General features: G+C 40.8%; 2 protein-coding genes and 1 long non-coding RNA gene across 3 annotated transcripts in view; all 3 read right to left on the reverse strand.

The window, feature by feature from the left end:
• LOC141761349 (uncharacterized) overlaps positions 1-20058 on the reverse strand; it is a 96402-nt gene extending 76344 nt beyond the window's left edge. Inside the window, exon 1 of the mRNA XM_074624686.1 lies at positions 19778-20058. Coding sequence (XP_074480787.1) covers positions 19778-19893 — 116 coding nt within the window. The 5' untranslated portion in view covers positions 19894-20058. The remainder of the gene's footprint in view (positions 1-19777) is intronic.
• Positions 1301-15422, reverse strand: LOC141761263 (uncharacterized). Its single transcript, XM_074624594.1, has 5 exons — positions 15410-15422; positions 13021-14112; positions 9492-9740; positions 1766-1831; positions 1301-1623 (listed from the first exon to the last, which is right to left on the reverse strand). The coding sequence occupies exons 1-5, from the start codon at positions 15420-15422 to the stop codon at positions 1487-1489; spliced, it is 1557 nt and encodes a 518-aa protein (XP_074480695.1). The 3' UTR covers positions 1301-1486.
• A 765-nt stretch (positions 20059-20823) lies between the features above and the next one.
• On the reverse strand, positions 20824-21893 carry LOC141761017 (uncharacterized). The gene is made up of 4 exons (XR_012592498.1): positions 21707-21893; positions 21390-21455; positions 21131-21283; positions 20824-21042 (listed from the first exon to the last, which is right to left on the reverse strand). It is a non-coding gene; the product is annotated as an uncharacterized LOC141761017 (long non-coding RNA).
• Between the last annotated feature and the right edge of the window lie 778 nt (positions 21894-22671).

A 22671-nucleotide genomic window follows, 5' to 3' on the forward strand; every position in this document is an offset into this window, starting at 1 on the left:
ACCCTGGGGTCCTGCTTAAAAATTCCTGACATAAGAAGGAAAGTGATTATTGTTAAAAATAAGATATTATGATCAAGTACGATAGGCTAGTTGTTGGAACATAAGAAGGTAAATAGCCATAGCTCACCCTGAAGATGATTAGTTTGAAAGAAGATGGCAACATGGATTTTTCCTCTATGTATAACCTGAGGTTTTTTCCTTTTGTCACTTCCAGATAAGAGTAGATAGCGCATCTGGTCTTTTTGCTCCATCTCTTGTAAAATGAGGCGGGGTTTTTGGCCAGCTGTAAGTAGTTGCAAGTGACCTATGACCTCTGTCAACAGAGCCCTCTAAACCCTCATGGGGTGGGGGAGATCTGAAAGGCCTAATTGGCTTATAGACGGAACTCATAGGTCATTAATAATGGTGGAGGGTGAGTTTATGAATAACATGATATATATGTAAACTGTTTGATTTTTGACTTATATCCTCATGTCATGAATATTTCTGTGAAGTGAACTTAGACAAGTTCAAAAGAGGAATTGTTGGAAATATATCATGAAGAATAATATGGAAATGCTTAAACTATTATGTTACGAGGGCATTGGGTTGAAGATGTTTAGACTAAGAATTATAAGATGAATACTGTGGCGCCTGAGGGACTTATCGTGCAGAGTCACAAGGTTGGGACGTCATAAACATATCTTTGTGTAGATAGAACAGTCTCAAGGACCCAGCCTTAGGGAAGAAACAGAAAGGGGGGAAAGGGCAGAATGATATGAACAGTAGACGGCGTTGTTTTAATAATGGAGTCAGATAAAGAAGACGGTCAAATTGACATTGTGGAAAATTACTAAGACTGATCAAACTCTGCCCCTCCTTTCAGAGAATGTTTACTGCTGTGTATAAAGGCAAAATGTAAAGAACAGCTCGGGGTTCATTCACTGCGAACTGATCACGGTATTACATGGTATCAGGGACACATTGATGAATCCAGAATTCTGTAATAACTCTGTGCAACTTTGATGAGTATGTATACGGAATAAATTGATTATACTTTAAACTAACTTTGCATTTGTATAAATCTCCTCTGAGCTTGCAGCTGCTTCGAAGATAAACCAACACGCATGAAGGCGTCTATTCTCTGAGGGAGAATTTCCTTCACTACGCTGTGGCGTCTCCATGGTGACGTCTGGTGTCTTTCCTGTGGATGTGAAAAAAATAAAAAATTTAAAAAATATATATATAAAAAATATATATACTGTACGTATAAATACTTATTTTTATTTTTTTATATTTTTTGATTTAATAAAAAAATGAAAAATAAATATATATAATTATATATATATTTATTTGTATCTATATTTATTTTTATATATTTATTTTTTATAAAATTTTATAAAAAAATTATAAAATAAATGTATATATATATATATATATATATATTTTTTTTAAATATTTTTTAATTTTAAATTTTTTTAACTCTGCATCCCAGTTTACCACCCTGTTACCTGTGAGAGTGTATGTCTCTGTATACGAGTCCCAGGACGACGGTGGACATCAGGTAAGGAGCTCCCACCACCAGGTGACACACCAGTCTGGAGACAGACAGGAGGCGTGCTGCTGCAGGAGCACCAGGACCTGCTGGTGGTGAAACAACAAGATCCATAAATACTGTATCTGATATGAACGTCAAACATGAGGCGGCATGTGGAGCATCTGGCCTCATGACCTGCGGGCTGTATAACATTCAACAGCTTATTAGACGTGTGTTTCCGGAGCTCACCTCCCGTCACGTTTCCAGTAAAACCATCAGACGGTCGACCTGCCTCTCCTCTCTCCGTGGCTCCTCCTGTGTATGAAAACCAGTACGCAACAAAACTACTTAGTTAGGATTAGGCAACAAAACTACTTAGTTAGGATTAGGCAACAAAACTACTTAGTTAGGATTAGGCAACAAAACTACTTAGTTAGGTTTAGGCAACAAAACTACTTAGTTAGGTTTAGGCAACAAAACTACTTAGTTAGGATTAGGCAACAAAACTACTTAGTTTGGTTTAAGCAACAAAACTACTTAGTTAGGTTTAGGCAACAAAACTACTTAGTTAGGTTTAGGCAACAAAACTACTTAGTTAGGTTTAAGCAACAAAACTACTTAGTTAGGATTAGGCAACAAAACTACTTAGTTAGGTTTAGGCAACAAAACTACTTAGTTAGGTTTAGGCAACACAACTACTTAGTTAGGTTTAAGCAACAAAACTACTTAGTTAGGATTAGGCAACAAAACTACTTAGTTAGGTTTAGGCAACAAAACTACTTAGTTAGGTTTAAGCAACAAAACTACTTAGTTAGGATTAGGCAACAAAACTACTTAGTTAGGTTTAGGCAACAAAACTACTTAGTTAGGTTTAGGCAACACAACTACTTAGTTAGGTTTAAGCAACAAAACTACTTAGTTAGGATTAGGCAACAAAACTACTTAGTTAGGTTTAAGCAACAAAACTACTTAGTTAGGATTAGGCAACAAAACGACTTAGTTAGGTTTAGGCAACAAAACTACTTAGTTAGGTTTAGGCAACACAACTACTTAGTTAGGTTTAAGCAACAAAACTACTTAGTTAGGATTAGGCAACAAAACTACTTAGTTAGGTTTAAGCAACAAAACTACTTAGTTAGGATTAGGCAACAAAACTACTTAGTTAGGTTTAGGCAACAAAACTACTTAGTTAGGTTTAGGCAACACAACTACTTAGTTAGGATTAGGCAACAAAACTACTTAGTTAGGTTTAAGCAACAAAACTACTTAGTTAGGATTAGGCAACAAAACTACTTAGTTAGGTTTAAGCAACAAAACTACTTAGTTAGGTTTAAGCAACAAAACTACTTAGTTAGGTTTAAGAAACAAAACTACTTAGTTAGGTTTAAGCAACAAAACTACTTAGTTAGGTTTAGGCAACAAAACTACTTAGTTAGGTTTAAGCAACAAAACTACTTAGTTAGGTTTAGGAAAAGATCGACTTGATTAGGTTTAGGCAACAAAACTACTTAGTTAGGTTTAGGCAACAAAACTAATTAGTAAGGATTAGGCAACAAAGCTACTTTGTTAGGTTTAGGCAACAAACCTTCTTAGTTAGGTTTAGGCAACAAAACTACTTAGTTAGGCTTAGGTAAAAAAACTACTTAGGGTATTTGTGGGAGCCAAGTTTAGTATAAATGTTTTAGTTTAATAAATAAGCACAATCTGTATTTTATGTAGGTGAGATAAATAAGTGATTTCATTGAATAAGTTAATTCATAGTAATTAATATGTTAAAAGGTTAAAAGTAATTTAATGATCATTTGATTTAATTCATCTTGATGTAATGTCTTTGTGTGTTACTTTGTAAAGGCAACACTATATAAGCTTTCTGCTAGACCGGTAAGTAGGTTACCGTCGCTTTAAGAGAAATAGGCTTCTTGTGCTCATTGAGGTAAAAACAGTGGTTTGTTCAGTTGAGGCTCAAGTTAAGGAACGAGCCACACGGTTTTCTTAACGTAGTACAGTTTGCTAATTAGGATAACTTAGCTTTTGAATACTCCTGTAAGAAGATACTACAAAACTGTGGAATAAAGATTTTTGTTTTTATCCTTTTTTACAACGGAGTCCTGTGGAAGTTTTTCCTTCTCAAGTAAATGTACACGAGTAAATCCAAGGTGACCGTTGAGCTTCAACCCCCACATTTGTAAGAAAACCTGCTCCACTTGGACTAATGGACATTTGTGGAAGGATTTGGAACCTCAAGGAAAGAGGAGTTACAACCACTCCAAGATACAGTGGTCGTGAGTAAAGTCATCCTCAGCTCTGCTGATAAAAAGTGCTGTGTCACTCCATGTGGACGAAGCTACAAGCATAACTGGAGCCCACAAGCTAATTCCCATGTGTTAGCTAACGGACTAACCTTGACATCATCGAGAGAAATATACTGTTTCTTGCCGTTAGCCATGCTACTTTGTGGACGGTGATTATCATTAAAGACTCTGAACTGTTTCACATTAAGCTAATTTAAGCTAGTTTGCTTAAAGAATGGAGGAAGAAGACGAAGATACAGCTACAGTTATGGATGCTGCTAGGGTGGTGAAAGTCACAGCTAAGGCAATGGAGGAAAAGTTGCAACGTGCTATTAGCTCAAGGAAGGCCAAGCTGGCTAAGCTAACTGGTAAAGCAAATCAGATACAGCGATTAATGGACGACGGTGATGACACTAGCTTAACAGTGATTCAAACCAAATTAATGGTGGAGTTAAGCACGCTTTTTGAAGAGTTTGGTGATTTGAATTACAATGTTAAAGGGATACTTCGACAAATCTCTGAAGAAGAAATGAACCAAGATGAAGCTAACTGGTTTTTACCTAAAGCTGATGCCTACAAGGACTTTGTTGTGAGAGCTAAGGCTTGGATGGATGAGGCTCATCTACGCAGCGTAGAAGCTACAAAATGCAACGAAGAGGTGCAGCCATCAGATAGTGTATCCATTGCATCTTTTTCATCAGTAAAGCATAGTTCCAAGACTTCTGTGCGTTCTTCCCGTGCATCATCTACTGCTTCATCTACTCGTTTAAAGGCAGAGTTGGAGAGAGCTACATTATTAGCGCAAGCGTCTGCTCTAAAACAGAGACAGATTTTAGAGGAAAAGGAAGCCAAAGTAAAAAGAGAAAAAGAGGAGCTAGAGATACAAACTGCTTTAGCAGCATCTGATGCAAAAATTAAGATTTTGAACGAGTTTGAAGGACAACGTCTCTCATCTAGGGCATCAAGTCATGATGGAATGAACTCCTACTTCATTTCCGCCAAAGCTACAGATATGCCAGCTCACAGGCAACCAAAGCATCCCTCGCCCACAGACAGGCAAATAACACAGAGTAATGACATTCGACACAATGTCCAAAGATCAAATGCTGCAACTACTCAACTGCAGACAGAAATGGCTGAGGCTTTTCAAGGAGTTACTGAAATGTTGACTAAGCAGCAAAGAATAGCTACTCTGCCTCCTCAGAATATTCCTGTGTTCAAGGGAGACCCCCTAGAATATCAACTGTTCATCAGGGCGTTCGAACACGGAGTAGAGGACAAGACAGAGAGCAGCAAAGACCGGCTCTACTTTATGGAGCAGTACACCAGTGGACAGCCAAGGGAGCTAGTTAGAAGCTGTCTCCATATGGAACCCGAGCGCGGCTATCGTGAGGCCAAGAGACTTATGGCAGAACATTTTGGAAACGCCTACAAGATTTCAGTGGCATATATCAACAAAGTACTGAACTGGCCTACCATCAAGTCAGACGACGGAGAAGCTCTCCATTCTTTCGGCCTCTATCTCACAGGATGTCGTAATGCTATGTTTGACATGGAGTACATGGAAGAGTTGGAAAATGCAGCTAGCATGCGTGCTATCATTGCCAAGCTCCCGTACAAGCTGAGGGAAAGGTGGAGAAGCGTGGTCTGTGGCATTCAGGACAGAGAAAGGCGCAGAGCCAAGTTCAATGACCTTGTGAACTTTGTCAACAAGCAAGCGAAGGAAGCCTTGCATCCACTGTTTGGTGACATAAAGGACTTTTCCTCAAAGAGCCAACCTAAAGGGCAAGTGGACGAGAGGTTGCATAGGAGAAGTGGTAGCAACAGAGGCTTCACCACAGCTGCAACTATCGCCAGTAATCAAGCAGTGAGTCCCAAGTCTAAACCAGAACGTAAAGTCAACGTCAGCCTAGTCTGTGCATTTTCCACACCCTGTCTCTTCTGTCAGGGCGGAGAACATGCTATGGAACAGTGCAAGAAGATGAAGAAGTCTCTTCATAAAGAAAAGATTGACTTCTTACGAGCAAAAGGTTTGTGCTTCAGCTGTCTGAAACAGGGGCACATGAGTAAATCATGTAAGGAGAGAATGAGCTGCCAAGTCTGCATGCAGTCACACCCTACAGTGTTGCACATGAAGGCCAAAAACAATGGTACGAACAAAGAGGTAAAGCCTGAAGGGGAGTCACAGGAAAATGATGAAAGACTGACAGAATCGGTCGTAAGTGGGTTTGTGGGAACAGATACAACAACTTGTGGAGCAACAAGTGCTGAGAACACCGAGAGCATCTTAGCAATAGTCCCAGTTCAAGTCAAGACCGGCAAGGGCCAAAGGGTAAAAACGACTTACGCTTTCCTTGACCCTGGCAGTACAGCCTGCTTCTGTACTGAGGAGCTAATGAAAGAGCTCAGCCTGACAGGCAGAAAGACACAAATCTTACTTAAGACCATGGCGGAGAAAAAGATCGTTAACAGCCACATGGTGTCTGGCTTGGAAGTGAGCAGCTTAGGCTGCAACGATTTTCTCAAGCTCCCAGATACATACGCCCAGAGGACCATTCCAGCAACTAAAGGTAACATTCCTTTGCAAGAGGACGTCGACAAGTGGCCTCACCTTCAGCAGGTGATACTCCCGAAAATAGATGCAGATATAGGACTGCTTATTGGGACTAATGCGCCCAAGGCTATGGAACCCTGGGAGGTCATTGCCAGTGTAAATGACGGTCCATATGCTGTAAGAACACGGCTCGGCTGGACTGTCAATGGACCTCTCCGGGAAGACACTGGTCACAGTATAACAAGTGGGCTGATACAGGTTTCAGCCAACCGTATATCAGTTACGAGACTGGATGAACTCTGGAGTCAGCAGTTTAAGAACGACTTCCCAGAGTGCGAGCAAGATGAGAAGCTGGAGATGTCCAGAGAAGATCTTCAGTTCCTTGACATGGCCTCACAGTCAGCTAGACTTGTGGAGGGACATTACAGCATCGCCCTGCCATTGAGGAACAAGGACATGAAGATGCCCAACAACCGTAAGGTAGCTGAGCAACGGGCTCTGAACTTAAGGCGGAAGTTTGTGAAGAATCCAAAATTTCATGCAGAGTACTCAGCATTCTTGGGTGGTATGATTGAAAGGGGTTATGCCGTGAAGGTACCCAGAAAGGACATCAGCCGTGACGATGGTAAAGTTTGGTACCTGCCGCACCACGGGGTTTATCACCCCAAGAAGCAGAAGATCAGAGTGGTCTTTGATTGCGGAGCATCATACCAGGGCACCACTCTGAATGACCAGTTGCTACAGGGACCAAATCTCACCAGCACCCTCCTTGGTGTCATCACCAGGTTCAGGCAAGAGGAAGTGGCAGTCATGGCCGATGTGGAAGCGATGTTCCACCAGGTGAAGGTGTCAGAGGAGGACTCTGACCTTCTCCGGTTCCTCTGGTGGACATCAGGCGATATCAGTCAGGAGTTGGTGGAGTACAAGATGGTGGTGCACTTGTTCGGTGCTACCTCCTCGCCTAGCTGCGCCAGCTATGCCCTGAGGAAATGTGCAGAGGACAGCAGAGATCAGTCCAACATCCAAGCAGTTGACACGGTGCTGCACAACTTCTATGTGGACGACTGCCTTAAATCAGTCCAATCGGAAGAAGGGGCAGTGTTGTTGTACCACACCTTGAGAGCTGTATGTGGAAAGGGTGGCTTCAGACTCACCAAATGGGTAAGCAACAGCAGGGCTGTGCTATCTGCTATCCCCGAAGAGGAAATGGCAACAGAAGTTAAAGACCTTGACCTGGATAGGGATGCGCTTCCCATAGAGAGAGCTTTGGGAGTTCATTGGTGTATCCAGTCCGACAGCTTCAGGTTCAAGATCATCATGCCGGACAAAGCACCCACCAGGAGAAACATCCTATCCATTGTGAGCTCTGTTTATGATCCATTGGGTATCTTGGCACCAGTCGTGCTCCAAGTGAAGGGAATCCTGCAAAAGCTCTGCAGACTGAAGCTAGGCTGGGATGTCCCGATACCTGATGAGCTTGCATGTGAGTGGTTTGCTTGGAAGACAGAGCTTCACCAGCTAGAGGACATCAGAGTCCCTAGGTGTTTCAAGCCTGCAGGCTTTGGTGAAGTAGTAATGAGCCAACTGCACCACTTTGCTGACGCTAGCGAAGAAGGTTACGGGACAGTTAGCTACTTGCTACAGAAGAACAGCAGCAACGAAGTCCATTGTGCATTTGTCATGGGGAAGGCCAGAGTGGCTCCACTCAAGCCCATGACTAACCCACGCATGGAGCTCACCGCCGCCACCATGGCTGCCCGCATGGACAAGATGTTGAAATCGGAACTGCAGCTGCAACTCCAACAGTCAGTGTTTTGGTCAGATAGCACAACTGTGCTGAGGTATATCAGAAACAGAAAGAGCAGATTCCGCACTTTCGTCGCTAACCGAGTGGAAACCATTTTGAAGATCTCTGAACCATGTCAGTGGAGATATGTTAACACTTCACTGAACCCTGCAGACTATGCATCAAGGGGACTCAAAGCAGATAAATTCATCCAAAGGCACACTTGGTTACAGGGGCCGGGCTTTCTCACCGAGCCTATGGATGATTGGCCTGAGAACTTGGACCACCCTGGGGACCTAACCACGGAGGACCCAGAGGTTAGGAACGCCGTGGTCGGTGCTACTGCAGCGGAAGACCAAAGGGATGCAGTAATGAAGTTCGTGCAGTACTTCTCTTCCTGGATTCGCCTTATGAAAGCAGTTGCTTGGATGCTTAAGGTTTAGAGCACTCTGCTGAGCCTGTGTCATAAGAGGAAAGAGTTGAGCGCTACACTCTCTCCACTCAAGGTCGGTAAGGAGATGAGGAACTTCAAGGCAGTACTCATACTGTACTATATCTAGGTGCTACAGTATGTGCTGGTAAACTCTGGCACACAGTGTAGTAGTTGAGGTAAACAGTAAATCAAGCAACGAAGAATGAAGACTGTTTACACAGAGGGACTTTAATTTCTTTGTCTCCACATGTTGTATATTTTGGTAATTGTCTCCAGTTAAGAGCACAATTAGGGGCCGGTATGTGGGAGCCAAGTTTAGTATAAATGTTTTAGTTTAATAAATAAGCACAATCTGTATTTTATGTAGGTGAGATAAATAAGTGATTTCATTGAATAAGTTAATTCATAGTAATTAATATGTTAAAAGGTTAAAAGTAATTTAATGATCATTTGATTTAATTCATCTTGATGTAATGTCTTTGTGTGTTACTTTGTAAAGGCAACACTATATAAGCTTTCTGCTAGACCGGTAAGTAGGTTACCGTCGCTTTAAGAGAAATAGGCTTCTTGTGCTCATTGAGGTAAAAACAGTGGTTTGTTCAGTTGAGGCTCAAGTTAAGGAACGAGCCACACGGTTTTCTTAACGTAGTACAGTTTGCTAATTAGGATAACTTAGCTTTTGAATACTCCTGTAAGAAGATACTACAAAACTGTGGAATAAAGATTTTTGTTTTTATCCTTTTTTACAACGGAGTCCTGTGGAAGTTTTTCCTTCTCAAGTAAATCCAAGGTGACCGTTGAGCTTCAACCCCCACAGTATTGTTTGAAGACATTCTTGATAAACTGTGTTTAATCTTTCTACTTCCTGTCTTGTTGTATACATACATGCATTATTTCCTACTTCCTCTCACCTCTCACAGTGAGCCAGCTCTCCGTTGACGCCCCGACGCCGGTGATCACGCACATGTAGAGGCCTTGATCAGACTTGGACACCGCAGGGAGGCTCATCTGCCCCGTGACGGCTGCTCCGACAGGAGATCTGTCCTTCATGAAGATGCTGGCTCGCAGGTTTGAAGAGTTGCTTCGAGTTGTGCAACGCAGAGTCACAGATCGTCCCTCCGTCACAGGAAACACGGGACTCTCCAGGATCACGTTACTGTCTTTGATACGCAAAAGAATTAAGAAAGGTGATGAAGGAGAAAAAGCATCCACGGATTGTGGATCTTAGTCTCCTTGTTTTGTTAAATATGTCCCCTAGAGCAGGAGTCAGCAACCTTTACTATCAAAAGAGACATTTTAGGCACAAAAATAAATAAGAATAATGATCTGTCTGGAGCCGCAAAACATGTGATCATTGTGATGAAGGTAACAGTTTATAGTCTAAGTATATAGTATATAAGTCTAATGCAGTGAGGGCCAGAGACAATGTACTACGGAGTATTAGGACCACATTGAGGGAAAACACATCTGAGATTTACACAATAAAGTCATAACTTTACGTGAAAAAGCCGTAATGTTATGAGAATGAAATCTTAACTTTGAGAGAAAAAGTTGTTATATTACGAGAATAAAATCAAAACTTGTTTCAAATATTTTTTATTAAGAAGCATGTGCATGTCAGTGATACAAACTGTGGGGTGTTTATCATGCCTCATTTTTTATATACATCAACAAAAACAGACAAAACTAGAAACTAACGGCAAACAACATGGAGACAAGCAAATACAAAACAAAAAGCACAGACACCCTAAGGCAAACAAATCAGGGAGACATTGGCGACATACAGTATATACATAAACAGCTGTAACCCTCCCATCCCTGAGCAGTGCTATCTCGGGTACTAAAGACTATGTGTCTATTGCGTCTTAATTGTCTGTCCCTCCTATAGAGGAGATCATCGGTCTCCAAGTCTTTTCAAATACCTCCAGTCTGTCATTAAGGGTGTATCGGATTCTTTCTAGGTGGAGGGGATCAGTCAGTGTTGTTATCCAGGATTTAAATGTTGGCCCGTCTTTCCCTTTCCAGAACAACAGAATCAGTTCCTTTGCACAAAGGAGGGAGTTTTACTCTGAGGAAAATGTATCCTGGTGTTTCCCATCAGCTGTTTTAATAAAGTAGCGTTAACGTGTAATTTGACATTAAAAAAGATTTTAGGGTTAATTTGTCTATTTTTCTTTTTTACATTTGGTCAAGATTTTTACTATAAGCTCCTTTAATTCATCGTTTTATTGAATCCACGGCTTTTACTAATTAAACACATGAATAGTACGTCGCCATCTTGGTTTTTAGTCGTCTCCATCTTGGTTTTTGGCCGTCGCCATCTTGGTTTTCAACAGTCGCCATCTTGGTTTTTGGCCGTCGCCATCTTGGTTTTAAGTCGTCTCCATCTTGGTTTTTGGCCGTCGCCATCTTGGTTTTCAACAGTCGCCATCTTGGTTTTTGGCCGTCGCCATCTTGGTTTTCAACAGTCGCCATCTTGGTTTTTGGCCGTCGCCATCTTGGTTTTCAACAGTCGCCATCTTGGTTTTTGGCCGTCGCCATCTTGGTTTTCATCAGTCGCCATCTTGGTTTTTGGCCGTCGCCATCTTGGTTTTCAACAGTCGCCATCTTGGTTTTTGGCCGTCGCCATCTTGGTTTTTAGTCGTCTCCATCTTGGTTTTTGGCCGTCGCCATCTTGGTTTTCAACAGTCGCCATCTTGGTTTTTGGCCGTCGCCATCTTGATTTTCAACAGTCGCCATCTTGGTTTTTGGCCGTCGCCATCTTGGTTTTTGGCCGTCGCCATCTTGGTTTTTAGTCGTCTCCATCTTGGTTTTTGGCCGTCGCCATCTTGGTTTTCAACAGTCGCCATCTTGGTTTTCAACAGTCGCCATCTTGGTTTTTGGCCGTCGCCATCTTGGTTTTCAACAGTCGCCATCTTGGTTTTTGGCCGTCGCCATCTTGGTTTTCAACAGTCGCCATCTTGGTTTTTGGCCGTCGCCATCTTGGTTTTTGGCCGTCGCCATCTTGGTTTTCAACAGTCGCCATCTTGGTTTTTGGCCGTCGCCATCTTGGTTTTCATCAGTCGCCATCTTGGTTTTTGGCCGTCGCCATCTTGGTTTTCAACAGTCGCCATCTTGGTTTTTGGTCATCTCCATCTTGGTTTTTTGGCCGTCGCCATTTTGTTTTTTGGCAGACGACATTTTGGTTTTGGGCGGCCTCCATCTTGGTTTTTAGTGCTAGATTCTGAGGTTTCACCTCTTGTTGTTCCGAATCACATCTTCAGACTACAACAGAAAGGCAAAGAGCAGGAACACAGCCGCGTGGTTTCTCAGATAAGAGATCATTTTAAAGTGTCGGTCTGCCCGCGCAGAAGATGCATCCTGGCACAATCATGGAGGACGCAGAGTCAGTCTTCAGCTCCTGAAAGCTCATTCTTTTAATAAAGATTGTTACAATTCAATCGTTAGATGATTTCTAATTTTGTATTTTTGATAAGGAAACATGCAGAATGGCACTAAACATGACGTTGGTGTTATCAAAGATGGTGGAATTGTTTTAATGGAACACTTCCTGGCTTAAAGGCAGTGGAATAAAAGTCTAACTAAGGCAAACACACACATATAATAATACACTACATTAATTGTCTTTGGACAAATCCAAACTACATTTTAGTAAAGATCAGAGTCTTTAGCGGCCCGTGGGAGAAAAGGGATCTTCTCATCACATGACGCTAGTCCAGCAGTCACATGATAACAGGTGGTTGTATTCGGTGGGGGGGATGGTGACCCCTGTCTCTGTTCATAGATGGTCTCTGGTGTCGTATGTGAATGTCCTCCTTGATCTTTCTCCAGCTGTTGACTCGTGGATGGATTATTGAACGGGTCTACGGGGCACAGGCCCAGGGGGTCGACTACAGTCAACAGTTTCTGGTCTTTACCAAACAATTCATCCAGAAAATACTCAGCAGATTAATGGATGGTAAAGAATTAAATATATAAAAGGAAGAAAGTATGTAGTCGTAGCCACGACAACACACATGCTGTTTAGAACATGAAGTTACTGTTGGTCAGACTTCAATGTGGAGAGAAGCTCTGAATATAACAACACAGCTATCGGCATGAGGAGGAGGCCGGAGGAAACAGCTAGCTAGGCTCTGAAACATGTTCACAACGATGCAGTGTGAATGCGCTGGTGGGATTTAAGGTAACTACCCCGAGAAAACGTTTTACCACATTGGTCACACCAGTACGGTTTCTCTCCAGTGTGACTGCGTTGGTGGACTTTAAGGGAACTATCCTGAGAAAAAGTTTTACCACATTGGTCACACCAGTACGGTTTCTCTCCAGTGTGAATGCGTTGATGTGTTTTCAGGTGACCTGATTGAGTGAACGCTGCTCCACATTCATCACAGCTGTAGGGTTTCTCTCCAGTGTGAATGCGTTGATGTATTTTCAAGTAACCTGATGTAGTGAAAGCTGCTCCACATTCATCACAGCTGTAGGGTTTCTCTCCAGTGTGACTGTGTTGATGTATTTTCAAGTAACCTGATTTAGTGAAAGCTGCTCCACATTCATCACAGCTGTAGGGTTTCTCTCCAGTGTGAATGCGTTGATGTATTTTCAGGTGACCTGATCTGGTGAAAACTGCTCCACATTCATCACAGCTGTAGGGTTTCTCTCCAGTGTGACTGCATTGATGTATTTTCAGGTTAAATGATGTAGTGAAAGCTGCTCCACATTCATCACAGCTGTAGGGTTTCTCTCCAGTGTGAATGCGTTGATGTATTTTCAGGGTACCTGATGTTGTGAAAGCTCCTCCACATTCATCACAGCTGTAGGGTTTCTCTCCAGTGTGAATGCGTTGATGTCTTTTCAGGTGACCTGACTCAGTGAAAGCTGCTCCACAGTCATCACAGCTGTAGGGTTTCTCTCCAGTGTGAATGCGTTGATGTATTTTCAGGGTACCTGATCTAGTGAAAACTGCTCCACATTCATCACAGCTGTAGGGTTTCTCTCCAGTGTGAATGCGTTGATGTATTTTCAGGTAACCTGATGTAGTGAAAGCTCCTCCACATTCATCACAGCTGTAGGGTTTCTCTCCAGTGTGACTGCATTGATGTATTTTCAGGTTACCTGATGAAGTGAAAGCTGCTCCACATTCATCACAGCTGTAGGGTTTCTCTCCAGTGTGAATTCGTTGATGTATTTTCAGGGTACCTGATGTTCTGAACGCTGCTCCACATTCATCACAGCTGTAGGGTTTCTCTCCAGTGTGAATGCGTTGATGTATTTTTAGGTAACCTGATGTAGTGAAAGCTGCTCCACATTCATCACAGCTGTAGGATTTCTCTCCAGTGTGAATGCGTTGATGTTTTTTCAGGTGACCTGATTGAGTGAAAGCTGCTCCACATTCATCACAGCTGTAGGGTTTCTCTCCAGTGTGAATGCGTTGGTGTATTTTCAGGTTAACTGATGTAGTGAAAGCTGCTCCACATTCATCACAGCTGTAGGGTTTCTCTCCAGTGTGAATGCGTTGATGTATTTTTAGGTAACCTGATGTAGTGAAAGCTGCTCCACATTCATCACAGCTGTAGGGTTTCTCTCCAGTGTGAATGCGTTGATGTATTTTTAGGTAACCTGATGTAGTGAAAGCTGCTCCACATTCATCACAGCTGTGTAGTTTCTCTCCAGTGTGAACTCTCAGATGAATCAGTCCCTTTCTTCCTCTCCTTTTCTATAGCAACAGACATACAGACAGAGAGAGAGAGAGAGAGAGAGAGAGAGAGAGAGAGAGAGAGAGAGAGCGAGAGAGAGAGAGAGAGAGAGTCAGTGAGATGCCATGGTGGAGCGACCTATCTAGAACCATAAAGAACATTAAAACATGTCAGTGGAACATAACCCACAATGTTCCAGTCTGACTAATGCACTACCACCTGTGACAACCAACCGTGGTCCCTCTGTAGACATTTGATTGGTCACCACAGACACCCCCTTGACATTTATTAATTCTCACAATTATGGATTGTCCCGCATGCTAACGTACGGCACACTAACATACGGCACACTAACGTACAGCATACTAATTAATATTAATTTCGAGTATTTCAGAAAGAAGAGGACTCTTTAATATATATAAGGCCTCAACTAACAGAGAAAATGAACCTGCAGATGACCTTCTGGCCTTTTGGAACAGCTGCTGAGCGTCCAACGGCGTCCATCGCAGCCAACATCACACTGCTGATCCTGACACGTGTCAGCGGGATGGAGCACTCCTTCAACACCTGTAAAATAACAATACAGAAAGACTATTGTTGACACTTTGTCTTGTGAAAAAAGGGCAATTAATAAATATATAATCAGTAAACATATAATCAATAAACATACAATCAATAAACATACAATCAATATACATTAGGGCTGCACAATTATTTATCATTATTATTAAAAAACGTGACAAATCTCCCTTTAAGGTGCATTTTGAAGTGATAAAAAATGTGAGATTAATTTGTGATTAATTGAGATTAACTATGGACAATCATGCAGTTAATTTATTAATTATCAGGCGACATCCCCATCATGGAGTTGCATTATGGGAAATGTAAAACCCAGTATAGTTGAAGATTAACCCATACCACGCACTAAGTCAGTCATTCATTCAAACAAGAAACACATTGAGGTAGAGACCTCATTTCCTGTATAGCCGAGTAAAAAAGTATGCATTCATACTGTGATTCATACACAAAACTGTTGAACTCTTTCATTTTAAAACTCATGTATAGTTATTACAGATAGAAGTATTTTGATGTCCTTATTGTATTTCTGCTATTCTATAGTTGTGTCTTGGCTTTACCAGCACAGTGCATGCTTCTGTGTTTTTTTATTTCTCTGTTTATTGTTATGCACCAAAAACAATAAGGTTAATTCCTTGTATGTGTAAACCTGATTCTGATTTCTGCTATTCTCTCTCTGTTAGCTGCTTTTTATGGGCTCAGATCAGTCTCAATATTAATGAATGCACACAAAGGAGTCACACATGTATCTGGTGATTTATATATAAATGACTCTCTCCACAAAAATATTTTTCAATGCACACAAACACAGTTATCGTTATATATAAATGTAAAAAAAACAATCCACATAAAAAACTAAGGTTCACAAATATATTTCTGACACACACAAAAATATGTCTTGTTTTAAATAAATGTAATAGAAATCCACAAATATATGTACTTAAAAGTATTTGATCAAAAACACATTTGGATGTTGTTACATTTATAAACAAACTGCTGTCATGTGTGAACTTCACTGTGTTCATCTGTGTGGGTTTTATGAGATTCCTGACGTGCACGACCCACAAATGCATTTTTTTCAACAGGAAATCATCCGTAGCCAATCAGATGCGCTACTCCGGGTAGGGAATGAGTCCTTACCCCAAGTGAAGGAGTTCAAGTATCTCGGGGTCTTGTTCGCGAGTGAGGGGACGATGGAACGTGAGATTGGTCGGAGAATCGGAGCAGCAGGGGCGGTATTGCATTCGCTTTACCGCACCGTTGTGACGAAAAGAGAGCTGAGCCGGAAGGCAAAGCTCTCGATCTACCGTTCAATCTTCGTTCCTACTCTCACCTCTGGTCAATGAGGGTTGGGTCATGACCGAAAGAACGAGGTCGCGGGTGCAAGCGGCCGAAATGTGTTTCCTCAGGAGGGTGGCTGGCGTCTCCCTTAGAGATAGGGTGAGAAGCTCAGTCATCCGTGAGGGACTCGGAGTAGAGCCGCTGCTCCTTTGCGTCGAAAGGAGCCAGTTGAGGTGGTTCGGGCATCTAGCACGGATGCCTCCTGGGCGCCTCCCTTGGGCGACCAGCTGGGAGGAGACCACGGGGAAGACCCAGGACTAGGTGGAGAGATTATATCTCTACTCTGGCCTGGGAACGCCTCGGGATCCCCCAGTCAGAGCTAGTTAATGTGGCCCGGGAAAGGGAAGTTTGGGGTCCCCTGCTGGAGCTGTTGCCCCCGCGACCCGATCCCGGATAAGCGGTTGAAGATGGATGGATGGATTTAGCTCTGCTCTGTCTAGCTCTGCTTTTCCTGTCAATGTGTGAAACCCAAAGTGTTTCCATCCTTTACTGGATGTGTAGTGTTTACCACGCTGGATTTAACATGGGAGGGTGCAGGTCGTATCCACGACGACCCTCCAACGTTTTACACTCTCTGAGACCCCCCCCACCCCATGAAGTCATGAAGTCATGAAGTCATGAACACTGACCTGAACATCGGTGGGATCAGAGAACGAGCCTGCTGCTGGTCTTCTGGGGACCTTGTTGCTCCGCTGGTCCGGGTTCTGCTGCTCCTCCTCCGGCTCGCTCTTGTAGTGCTCCTGCTCCTGGTCCTGGTCCTGGTCCTGGTCCTGGTCCTGGTCTCTGTTTCAGAAAGTGTGATGAGTGTTTTATTTCCTCATTGGTTCAGTCCGTATGGAAGGTTTACTGTGTGTCAGATATCAGTTTGTTACTCTGGACTGTCTAAAGTGACTCTTTTATGTGCCGTCAGTCATTTCTTTGAACATTCAGATATCACACAGCATCAAGTGTCTCTCAGCTCAGAACCAAACCTCTGCATGTCCTTCTTCTTTATAACACTGTGACTGTGAACACAGACAGCTGTCAGTCTGTTAGAGCAGCTTAATGTACTGTAGACTACAGTCTAATACAGTCACACTAAAGCTGAATAACTCTATTTAATGTAATGTAGACTACAGTCTAATACAGTCACACTAAAGCTGAATAACTCTATTTAATGTAATGTAGACTACAGTCTAATACAGTCACATTAAAGCTGAATAACTCTATTTAATGTAATGTAGACTACAGTCTAATACAGTCACATTAAAGCTGAATAAATCTATTTAATGTAATGTAGACTACAGTCTAATACAGTCACATTAAAGCTGAATAAATCTATTTAATGTAATGTAGACTACAGTCTAATACAGTCACATTAAAGCTGAATAACTCTATTTAATGTAATGTAGACTACAGTCTAATACAGTCCCATTAAAGCTGAATAACTCTATTTAATGTAATGTAGACTACAGTCTAATACAGTCACATTAAAGCTGAATAACTCTATTTAATGTAATGTAGACTACAGTCTAATACAGTCACATTAAAGCTGAATAACTCTATTTAATGTAATGTAGACTACAGTCTAATACAGTCACACTAAAGCTGAATAACTCTATTTAATGTACTGTAGACTACAGTCTAATAGTCACATTAAAGCTGAATAAATCTATTTAATGTAATGTAGACTACAGTCTAATACAGTCACACTAAAGCTGAATAACTCTATTTAATGTAATGTAGACTACAGTCTAATACAGTCACATTAAAGCTGAATAACTCTATTTAATGTAATGTAGACTACAGTCTAATACAGTCACACTAAAGCTGAATAAATCTATTTAATGTAATGTAGACTAGTCTAATACAGTCACATTAAAGCTGAATAACTCTATTTAATGTAATGTAGACTACAGTCTAATACAGTCACACTAAAGCTGAATAACTCTATTTAATGTAATGTAGACTACAGTCTAATACAGTCACACTAAAGCTGAATAAATCTATTTAATGTAATGTAGACTACAGTCTAATACAGTCACATTAAAGCTGAATAACTCTATTTAATGTAATGTAGACTACAGTCTAATACAGTCACACTAAAGCTGAATAACTCTATTTAATGTAATGTAGACTACAGTCTAATACAGTCACACTAAAGCTGAATAACTATTTAATGTAATGTAGACTACAGTCTAATACAGTCACATTAAAGCTGAATAACTCTATTTAATGTAATGTAGACTACAGTCTAATACAGTGACATTAAAGCTGAATAACTCTATTTAATGTAATGTAGACTACAGTCTAATACAGTCACACTAAAGCTGAATAACTCTATTTAATGTAATGTAGACTACAGTCTAATACAGTCACATTAAAGCTGAATAACTCTATTTAATGTAATGTAGACTACAGTCTAATACAGTCACACTAAAGCTGAATAACTCTATTTAATGTAATGTAGACTACAGTCTAATACAGTCACACTAAAGCTGAATAACTCTATTTAATGTAATGTAGACTACAGTCTAATACAGTCACACTAAAGCTGAATAACTATTTAATGTACTGTAGACTACAGTCTAATACAGTCACATTAAAGCTGAATAACTCTATTTAATGTAATGTAGACTACAGTCTAATACAGTCACACTAAAGCTGAATAACTCTATTTAATGTAATGTAGACTACAGTCTAATACAGTCACATTAAAGCTGAATAACTCTATTTAATGTAATGTAGACTACAGTCTAATACAGTCACACTAAAGCTGAATAACTCTATTTAATGTAATGTAGACTACAGTCTAATACAGTCACACTAAAGCTGAATAACTCTATTTAATGTAATGTAGACTACAGTCTAATACAGTCACACTAAAGCTGAATAACTATTTAATGTACTGTAGACTACAGTCTAATACAGTCACATTAAAGCTGAATAAACCTATTTAATGTACTGTAGACTACAGTCTAATACAGTCACATTAAAGCTGAATAAATCTATTCAATGTAATGTAGACTACAGTCTAATACAGTCACACTAAAGCTGAATAACTCTATTTAATGTAATGTAGACTACAGTCTAATACAGTCACACTAAAGCTGAATAACTATTTAATGTACTGTAGACTACAGTCTAATACAGTCACATTAAAGCTGAATAAATCTATTCAATGTAATGTAGACTACAGTCTAATACAGTCACACTAAAGCTGAATAAATCTATGTAATGTAATGTAGACTACAGTCTAATACAGTCACACTAAAGCTGAATAACTCTATTTAATGTACTGTAGACTACAGTCTAATACAGTCACACTAAAGCTGAATAACTATTTAATGTACTGTAGACTACAGTCTAATACAGTCACACTAAAGCTGAATAACTCTATTTAATGTAATGTAGACTACAGTCTAATACAGTCACACTAAAGCTGAATAACTATATTTAATGTACTGTAGACTACAGTCTAATACAGTCACACTAAAGCTGAATAACTCTATTTAATGTACTGTAGACTACAGTCTATCACACAGTCAGCGTATCCGTGCATTACCATCTCTACGTGGATCCAGATGGAGGCTGTGTCTCTTGGTTACCTGTTGCCATGGTGAATCGTAGTATCGGAGCTCCATTGATGATGAAGGCTGTTTTCATCCTCACATTTGATGGAACAAACTCTGATCAGCTGTTCTGGAGCCGAAACCTTTTCCATCTCAGAGTTTGTTAAAGCTGCTTTCTGAACCGGGCTCCTGGTGCTGGTCCTGGTGCTGGTCCTGGTGCTGGTGCTGGTCCTGGTCCTGGTGCTGGTCCTGGTGCTGGTGCTGGTCCTGGTGCTGGTCCTGGTCCTGGTCTTGGTGCTGGTCCTGGTCCTGGTCCTGGTCTGTTCAATCAGAGAACAGGAGCACACATTAGAGCGAGCTAATGCTAACGCTAGCAGTGAGCCACACAGCAGCAGAAGCTAACAGACTAACTAGCTGTTAGCTTGTTAGCATGGAGCTAACTAGCTGTTAGCTTGTTAGCATGGAGCTAACTCTCTGTTTTCAGGTTTAACTCGGTTCATATTCTTCTTCTCTTCTTCTCCTCTTGGACTTCCGGCTCAGAGGAAGCTTGTTAGTGTTTACCTGAGTTGTTTGCTGGTTCACCTGCAGCTCGAGCTCCAAACGGATCAAAGATCTTCAGCTAACAACAACAACTCTCCCGCCATCAGCCCGACAACCACACTTCCGTTTACAAGTACTTCCGGTCTGGTTTTTCAGTTTAAAGTGACAGAAAGTCTCCACCTGGAGGTCAGGAGGGAAACTACAGCTACATGGTTTATATAATGTATATATATATGTATATATATTTATTATATTATGACCTATTTGTCATAAGCCAGACTACTGAAGTATATATATGTAGTTGATTTTCTATAAACTTTAATCTTTGGACTGATAGTGGTTGGTAAAGTCAAATAATACGACATCAGAGGTAAAATCATTGCTTTCCCGTCGGGTCAGTGTTACAGGAACTCTTAGCCTGACAGTTAGCCTTTTAACAAACAAATACCAACATCTATAAGCCACTGAGGGGCGGACGGGAGAACTTGTTTGGATGCGTGCTCTAAAAACAAACCAATGTCCAGTTCGCTGTGTAACGTTGGATCACTTCCATTTATTTACAGTTTCACATCTCACCATCATGTTCTTCCCCTGCAGGCATATATTAACTCTTTCATCCACAGATGAAAGTGAAACTAACTACATTAAGGCACCGACACAGAACAGTAACTAATGAATGAGGGATGTTTCATGGTGATATCTATTACATTTTTAAAATTACTACTTTATAATATCATGACTTTATTCTCGTAATATTACGACTTTTTTTCTCTAAATCTCAGATTTATATTTTTTCCTCAATATGGCCCTAATACTCCGTCGTACCGTCGTACCGTCGTACCGTCGTACCGTCGTACCGTCGTACCATAGACCTACAACAATGATAAATAAAAATGAAAATGTAAACGAAAAAACAGTTATTCATTTCCACTAATGTCTTTTATAGATCCACAGGGAGCCACTGGAGAGGAGCTGAAGAGGCGCAGGTTGCTGACCCCTGGACTAAACCATACAACAAATTAAAATATTGAGCAATTGGATGACATCATAGTTAAATCCCTTCATTTTAATAATTATACTGTAACACACAGCGGTGACATCAACATACTGCTTATCCAATCCCTGCCGCTTTCACTACGCTGTGGCGTCTCCATGGTGACGTCTGGTGTCTTTCCTGTGGATGTGAAAAAAATAAAAAAATATATATAAAAATATATATATAAATATATATATACTGTACGTATAAATACTTAATTTTATTTTTTTATATTTTTTGATTTAATAAAAAAAAAATATATATATATATATATATAATTATATATATATTTATTTTTATCTATATTTATTTTTATATATTTATTTTTTAAAAAATTTTATAAAAAAATTATAAAATAAATGTATATGTATATATATATTTTTTTTTACCTGTTAGAGTGTATATCTCTGTATACGAGTCCCAGGACGACGGTGGACATCAGGTAAGGAGCTCCCACCACCAGGTGACACACCAGTCTGGAGACAGACAGGAGGCGTGCTGCTGCAGGAGCACCAGGACCTGCTGGTGGTGAAACAACCAGATCCATAAATACTGTATCTGATATGAACGTCAAACATGAGGTGGCATGTGGAGCATCTGGCCTCATGACCTGCGGGCTGTATAACATTCAACAGCTTATTAGACGTGTGTTTCCGGAGCTCACCTCCCGTCACGTTTCAACAAAACTACTTAGTTAGGTTTAGGCAACAAAACTACTTAGTTAGGATTAGGCAACAAAACTACTTAGTTAGGTTTAGGCAACAAAACTACTTAGGTTTAAGCAACAAAACTACTTAGTTAGGTTTAGGCAACAAAACTACTTAGTTAGGTTTAGGCAACAAAACTACTTAGGTTTAAGCAACAAAACTACTTAGTTAGGTTTAGGCAACAAAACTACTTAGTTAGGTTTAGGCAACAAAACTACTTAGTTAGGTTTAGGCAACAAAAACTACTTAGTTAGGATTAGGCAACAAAACTACTTAGTTAGGTTTAGGCAACAAAACTACTCAGTTAGGGGGACTTCCGGTGGCGCTACAACAAGATGGACGTGTAGTGGTGAGCTCCTCAAAGTCGGTTTCTAAAAGTACCTTCTGTCAATATAAAATAGCATTAAAACCATTTTAACTCAAGGATGAAAGGAGGGAAATCGCAGAGGAGGCATAAGACTGACAAAAAAATGAATAAAACACAAGAAAACTGTGTGGCCGAGTTCGCTGACCAGAATGACGACGGCGACGACGAAGAGGCAACGGCAGAAGAAGCTAACACAACAGCTAGCCACAATGCGCTACTACAGGGCCTGACAGCAGTACTCTCCAAAGAGCTGAAAGACTTTAAACAAGATATGAGACTG

Source organism: Sebastes fasciatus, chromosome 22 (assembly GCF_043250625.1).
Source record: "Sebastes fasciatus isolate fSebFas1 chromosome 22, fSebFas1.pri, whole genome shotgun sequence".
Classification (NCBI taxonomy): Eukaryota; Metazoa; Chordata; class Actinopteri; order Perciformes; family Sebastidae; genus Sebastes; species Sebastes fasciatus.

Coding starts and splice junctions, on each gene's coding strand:
- LOC141761263 (XM_074624594.1), bottom strand. Junction 9,741..13,020: donor AGCAGCTTTCACTACATCAG/GTTACTTGAAAA, acceptor TGCGTATCAAAG/ACAGTAACGTGATCCTGGAG. Junction 1,624..1,765: donor TACTGGAAACGTGACGGGAG/GTGAGCTCCGGA, acceptor TTTCACCACCAG/CAGGTCCTGGTGCTCCTGCA.